This window comes from Oncorhynchus tshawytscha, linkage group LG20, assembly GCF_018296145.1.
Source record: "Oncorhynchus tshawytscha isolate Ot180627B linkage group LG20, Otsh_v2.0, whole genome shotgun sequence".
NCBI classification, from domain to species: Eukaryota; Metazoa; Chordata; class Actinopteri; order Salmoniformes; family Salmonidae; genus Oncorhynchus; species Oncorhynchus tshawytscha.
This window is the reverse complement of record NC_056448.1, coordinates 14,166,942-14,174,662: the sequence shown is the minus strand read 5'-3', so window position 1 is coordinate 14,174,662 and position 7,721 is coordinate 14,166,942. Positions and strand designations below refer to the sequence as shown.

The following is a 7,721-nucleotide window of genomic DNA, read 5'->3' as shown; positions in this document are numbered from 1 at the left end:
ATGGCTCAGTGGGGTGTTGATGTGTTTGTCTTGAAACAGGAGTAGTGGCTAACAGGGAGAAGATGAAAGAGCAGAGATACCAGTGCCACTGCAGAGCTGTCCCAGCTAGCACATAATGTTCTGAGAACCATATGTTTCTGAGAACTTTGTGAGAGCGTGGTTGTCCAATGGTTATTTTGCAAACAACCTTCCCACAACTTTTTGGAAATGATGCAGGATAGTTGCTTGGCTTTGGAACATTCTCAGCACATTTAAAGGATTCAAGTTTTCAATATATATAACTTACAAAATACAGAAATAAAGCCGGTGTGATGCATTTTGCATTATATGATGCTGCGTTTTGCATTATATGATGCTGCGTTTTGCATTATATGATGCTGCGTTTTGCATTATATGATGCTGCGTTTTGCATTATATGATGCTGCGTTTTGCTTCAGAGAACGTTCTAAGAATGTTATTTAAAAACATCCAAAACTTGATTGCTGACATAGAAAACATTTTGGGAGTACATCAACAATAGATGAATTAACTAAATACAAAAATATGGCTTTGGGGTGGAATTTTCCTTTAAGGAACTATTTTCTTGGTATTTCATTACTTTCACAGAACATTACCTAAAAGTTCAAACATGGCTACATTTCATTTACATTTTGGAACGTTTGATATTGGCAATGTTCTTACATAGTTCAGAGAACATCAAGAAACAACGTTCTTCTGTGGGAATTTCAGTAATTCAGCATAATGTTTCCTACAGGTTTCCTCATGGTTCTATTTAAAGGTATGTTCTCAAATTGTTCCAAGAATGTTAAGAAACAACATTCTTCTGTGGGAATTTCAATACTTTAGCATAAAGTTTTATTCAGGTTTCCTTATGGTTCTATTTTAACTCATGTTTTCAAATTGTTCTGAGAACGTTAAGAAAATTCTCCATAAAAACCACAAGAAAACTTTAGTACCGTTCCGAGAACTTTCTAAGAATGTTATTTGAAAACATATACATTCCGTTCTCAGTATCAACAAAACTCTCTTTATCCTCTATCTTGTTATGTGTGTTCAGGTCTGTTGGCCGCGCCCACTAATTGACTACACTTGATCTTAATGAGGGCTTGTTTCCTTTGAAATGGGGTCTGTTTGAATAGACTAAAATGAACAAACATGGCATGCTAGTGCTATCCTGGTGGCGCAGTGGACTAATTCCATGGATTAAGAACAGAAGATCATGGGTTTGAATCTCACTGAGGCCATGCCACAATTAAAAAGGGATGTGTTTGCATGATTAATGCCTAAGCGAAGGAATGTCCATGTGTCCTCTCTGTTTTTGGAGTTCAAAACAGTTAACCTAAGCTAGCAGTGTTATTAGACGTCTTATTAAAACATGTTCTCAGAACATTATTTTATTACCTTCAAATAACCTATAATTTCCATTCTCAGACTGTTAATAAAACCTCCAGGAACCTCTCACTTCAGTCATGAAAAAGTTATACTTAAATCTGAATTGGTTCTCCAGCAGATTAGTGTGAATGGCTCACCCCGTGTTCAAAAATAGCCTTTTCCCCTTTATTCAGATTACAATCTCTCACTTTTGGTTATTTGAAAATGAAATCATCTTCGAAATATAGCTATTTTTTAAAGAAGCCATACAAAGCTGTTTGCAATTTCAGTTTAATCGACCGGAAAAGACAGAACAAATATTATGATTAAACTCAAATACACTAATTGATAAAAAAAAAAAAACAGTTTAAAGTTTTTACCGATTTACCCATTACCGATTTACCCATTACCGATTTCAGAACACTCTCCTCTGAGTGTGCCAGTGCGCAGAATAACTGAGGAATTTGCAAACGTGCAACACCAGTTGAGCGAACTCCGACTCCAGCGCACTCTGAGTCTGAGCGCACTCTGACCGTACTCCGAGCACACTCCGAGCGCACTCTGAGTCTGACCACACTCTGAGTCTGAGCGCACTCTGACCACACTCTGAGTCTGAGCGCACTCTGACCACACTCTGAGTCTGAGCGCACTCTGACCGTACTCGGAGCGCACTCCGAGCACACTCTGAGTCTGAGCGCACTCTGACCGTAGTCCGAGCGCACTCTGCCACTCCAGAGTGAATTAATGAACACACCCGATATCATAAATAGGACTGATGGAGTTATGTCACACATGCAGTTAACACAAATATGTGGAAATATCTGCTCTATCCAAAATTACAACCAACTGATTGTAGCATTACCGCAAAATTAGAGGAGGAAAGTGGAAGGGGGAGAAGCTAAGGAACTTGTCTGTTGGCCCTGCAAGACCAAAATTAGTTAGAAGAAAATTGATAAATAAAAAAAGTATACCAGTTAAGGACAAAATAGCTGGGAAGAAATGTCCGATGTGCCGATTCCATGGCACAGGGTTTATGAACTGATATACAAAACAACACCGGATTCAAAACATAGTTTTTTCACTTAAATTATTATGAACAAAATTGTTGCAGCCAATAGAATGTTATGTATAGTATATGGGGGATACAACCATCCCAGCTCTGCTGTTTTTTTTGCAGAGACAGAATCATTAGATCACTTGTTTTGGTACTGCCCATATGTAGCTTGTCTTTGGTCATAGGTTCAGGAATGGCTGAAAAATCACAACATTTCCTAAAATTAAGTCTGTAAATAGCACTTCTTGGTGACTAGAAAAGCCTTAGTCATTCGATCAATAATATATTAATACTCTGAGTAGTCATGTTCATCTTTAATTTCAAATCAGTAGAAACTATGAGAATATAAAGGTTCGTGACATTTGTGAAACATCACAGCACAGTTGAAAGATATATGGCAAGTAGAAATCAAAACTGGATGGTTTTTAGAGATAGATAGGAGGGGTTAGATAGGTAGGAGGGGAGTTGAAGGGTGGGACTAATTATTATTATTTTTAAATAAAAATAAAACTATTTTAAAATGTACAGTGTCTGTGAAATGTATAAAGTATGTACAAGCCATCAGGGAACCATAATAAAATGTTCACAACCGTTCTCAGAACGTTTAAAAAACGTTCCGTTTTAACGGTCAGGAAGCATATGGCTCCAATCCTAGAACCAATCGGAAACCAAAAACGTACATTCCCACTATTTCCAAGGCACCAAATGTGCTAACTGGGGTGTCTTTATTCCATGATCAATAGTTCTAACATACATCATACAGTGTTCTTTTTCTCTCCTGTTAGAAAAAAACTACATTCATACTGGCTCAGCAAAGCTATGTAGATCAAGTCCGGTGTAGCTCAGTTGGTAGAGCATGATGCTTGCAATGTTGGTAGAGCATGATGCTTGCAATGTTGGTAGAGCATGATGCTTGCAATGTTGGTAGAGCATGATGCTTGCAGTGTTGGTAGAGCATGATGCTTGCAATGTTGGTAGAGCATGATGCTTGCAGTGTTGGTAGAGCATGATGCTTGCAATGTTGGTAGAGCATGATGCTTGCAGTGTCTGCTAAAATGTAAAGGACCTATGAGACTAACATTTGAGCTCATTTCTCTTTGAGAAGACAAACTCTGTTTTGTCAACTTGTTTGTCATCCCATGCGAAGTCCATTAAGGGAATCAAATGAGAGGATTTTGAATGAGAAATCCCTATGGTAAGACTGCTGTCATAAATATAGGCCCACTTGAAACCCACACACTGTTATTATATAGGAATGTTGATTGGAAATCTCTTGTGTAATCTATTTTAAAAAGCACTCTGTGGCATACCATCCATGCCATCTCACTCAAACTTGTAACCCAGTGGGGTGCAGGGACCAGAGGGACAAATGTCTCTCACGTTGCTATGGCTAAACGCCCTCTTTAGCTCAAAGAGAAGCTATGTTGCCCAGCATATGCAAGGTTCAGACCGTGAAATCTGTATAATATGATCAAATTACCTCCATAAAACTGGAAAACCTTGGAGTATAATCTATTCAGATTGTCTTTCCCACTTTTCTCTGACCCTGCACAGTGGTGTCGGCAGATGGGGGGGATAGGGCTGTGTTTTTACACAGAGCGATGCCAGGTGTGTCTGATGTGGACCTAGTCAAGACAGCTGCTGGTGAGGAAGACATGGGGACTTGAAATCTCATGTCAGATAAATGAACTAACCACTCAATATCCTCCTTCTCTCGACTAAAGTCTCTATCACAGGCATGAGATTAGTTTGTAGTGTAGTAGTGCTTGAGTTTAAATGCACGAGGCTCTGGAGCTGAGAAGAGGCAGAATAAACATGTTTGCATTGTTGGGCTTCTCAAACAAAACAGAGAATTCCATGATGAGGAATTCCAACATGGTTGTGAAATGATGGAGAGCACTGTTGAATCAGATTCAGGTTCCTTCAGGCCCAATGTATCATGTCAACAAAGGCAAATATTGTGTCACATAAGGAGTGTGGTGTCTGTAAGTGGCCCAGAATTATTAGCCCACTCCTCCTACCCCCCGCGGTTACTGATTGTGTCCAGAACAAAGCTCATTACAACCAAATCTGTTAATCATGGGGATGGTCTCTTACAGGTCAGTGAACTGCTGTATGCACAGTGCTTGTCTGCAAATGACTCAAACAATAGTTCAATTATCTTTATTGGCTTAAACTGGTCTCAGTGCAAAGCATCCCAACAATGGAACAGTGAGTTGATAACGGTACACTACACAGACTGACTATCTTAGATATTTGCTTTAAAAGAAGCTACTCAAGCTTACATGTTGCTGAAGGGAGCGAGGGAGAGATGTGGTAGCAGGGTTACACTGGTTTACATGATCGACACAGTTCTCTGAGAAAGAATGCATTGTCCTCTGTCATTTTATCAACACATTGTCAACAAATTTCTGTTAATGGTCTGAAGGGGAACACTGTCGTAAAGGAGCAAAGAAACAAACGTTGGAGTGGGAAATCAAACTCATATGTATTTCCTGTAGACACAGCTTTGATTCTGTTCTAACTGCACACATTGGGAGGGAGACTGTCACCCTTCAACTCGGTGTGCTAACAGGACAAACGCATGTCTACTGAATAGTGTTTGCATGACATCGTAACAAGTAACACAATGACACAAGAGAGGATTTTAGTTCATCAGAAAACTTTTTTATTTCAAATCATCACATGAAAGCATTGTACAGCATGTATTCACATCTTTGTCAAATAAAAACAAGTTAATTCATGCCTTCCCCAATCTGATTCAATACACACCCACAACCACACCCACACCCACACCCACACCCACACCCACACACACACACACACACACACACACACACACACACACACACACACACACACACACACACACACACACACACACACACACACACACAAAGGAGTTTAATCTGTCAGAGCAGCCACCTATTAGTTGGCTCTCCTCACTCGACAACATTTGTCAGCTGCCATCTGTCCGTCTGGGACCACCCCCCTCCCTCCGTGCCCTTATCTCCCTTTACAACTTTTTTAATCAAGCTGCAACACCTTTCCTGGACCTACACACACACACACACACACACACACGTACGTCATGACTGGGGCAGAGGAAGAGGTCTCACCTCATTCCAATGAGCAAGTGCTTAAAAAAAAACAAGAACAGCATGATACAAATGCATGTATAATACACTCCTCCAGTGTTAAAAGCCAGAGCCATGGGACAACCCACCTAAGAACTTGTCTTAAGTCAACACGGAACACCAGGAGAACAATATGAGCTGCTTTGTCCCTTTGAAATACATTCAACTCTGTCCAAAATGTCTGGGTTCTGGTTTGCATCACCCTGGCATGGAGCTTGCCCCCCTGTATCAAGCAGTTCAAGGGGTTTGTACAAACTTCCTAATCACTGAGAGTGAGCTTGGAGGATGTCAGTGGTCATGATTACAGCCAGAGGACTGACTATCAGTTTCCTCAGTCACACAGTCTGGAGGACACGTACATTTGCACTCAGTCTGCAGTCCACATGCATGTGGCTGAATAGGTAATGATATCATTTTGCTGGATAGGTAATGATATCATGCACCTCTGAAATCTTACATTTACCTGTAGTGTTCAGGTGACGATGGAGGCAGGACAGGAAAAGGCAGCTAGAGACCTATTCCCTCTGGCTGGCATCCCTCTTCCATGCCCTGACCCCAGCATAAACGTCACACCTTAGTGGCCAGCGACTGGGCCTCTGTCTTCTGGGAGGACATGGAGCTGCCGGGGCTGGTGTGCATGGCCTTCTTCAGGTTGAGCAGACAGAGGCACTGGGAACGGAAGCGCAGGTCGAAGAAGGCATACAGGAAGGGATTGAGGCAGCTGTTGACGTAGGCCAGGCAGGTAGCATAAGGGTGGGCCAGCAGGAGGAAGCGGAGGAAGGCACAGGTGTTTGGAGCCAGGTTCAGGTAGGAGAGGGCATCAGCGCTCTTCAGTACGTGGAAGGGCATCCAGCAGGCAGCAAACACAACCACTAGGGTGGTGATGATCTTCAGCAGACGCCTCTTCCTCTGGTCCTCCTTACGCAGGCTGTTGAAGTGGCGTGTCACGGTGCAGCCGATGAAGCAGTAGCACACCATCATGGCCAGGAAGGGTAGGAGGAAGCCCAGGGCAGAGGAGGAGATGCTGAGCCCTGCAATCCACATGGACTCCTTCTGCTTCAATTCATTTGATTGACTGATTGTTTGATTACCCTCACCCAACACCAGGCTGAAGTCCATGCCACAGGAGATGAGGTCGCTGCTCTCGTCATTCTTGGTGGTGCGGAAGATGAGTGTGGGGGCAGCCAGTAGGCCGGAGAGGAGCCAGATGGCCGTCAGGGAGGCCTGCATGTGGCCACGGGTACGCAGCTGGGTGCTGGACAGAGAGTGCACGATGGCCAGGTAGCGGTCAAAGCTCATGGCGGTGAGGCAGAAGACGCTGGCGTACATGTTGAGCAGCACCACGTAGCTGCTGATCTTGCAGAGGGCCACACCGAAGGGCCAGTGGTAGCCCAATGCAGTGTACACTGCCCACAGTGGCAGAGTCAGCACGAAGGTCAGGTCAGCCATGGCCAGGTTGCCTATGTAGATGTCTGCTGACCGGCGCTTGGCCTGAGCCCTCCACACAGTGAAGATGACCACACCGTTGCCAGAGAGACCCAGGATGAAGATGAGCATGTAGAGGACTGGGATGACTGAGTAGGAAGGCTTCCACTCAGAGTAGTCACACATGGTGCTGTTCTCCTGCTCTTCATAATCATAGTCATAGTATTCAGGGGTTGTCCACTTCTCCATTCTTCTTAGAGTATCCTTTTCTTCTTTAAAAATGTATATTATTTTATCAGGTAAAATAATGTTGATCAATGGATAGGTTTATGAAGCAATTAGAAACTTGGTCCAAATCCGTGTGCAAGAAGTTCATAAAAAGCGCATAAAATAGGTCCTGACCAGTCGAGGGTGATTTCAGGTCTGGTGTCACAGCGCTGGGCAGCCTGCCTTTTTAAACCCCGGCAGTTCCTCACGCAACCCTCTGTCACCTCCTCCAAGGCCGATCCCAGCACCCCCCTTTCCCTTCCCTACCCACGCCCCCCGCGACTCCATAATGTTCGAGTGTGAAGAGAACTCTCCAATAAACGGTAAGCAGACCTTAATTTAAAAGCGAAAACGTAATGAAAATACAAATAGGGCATTGAAAGAACATTATTGTAACTCTTATGACGTACACGTTTAAATCATGTTAAAGACTGTAGGCGAATTGTGGGATCTGCTCTACATTTTTT

General features: G+C 43.0%; 1 protein-coding gene across 1 annotated transcript; it reads right to left on the bottom strand.

The window, feature by feature from the left end:
- Positions 1-5,070: 5,070 nt before the first annotated feature.
- Positions 5,071-7,434, bottom strand: LOC112219421 (apelin receptor B). Its single transcript, XM_024380646.2, has one exon. The coding sequence runs from the start codon at positions 7,234-7,236 to the stop codon at positions 6,130-6,132; it is 1,107 nt and encodes a 368-aa protein (XP_024236414.1). The 5' UTR covers positions 7,237-7,434; the 3' UTR covers positions 5,071-6,129.
- Positions 7,435-7,721: the final 287 nt, after the last annotated feature.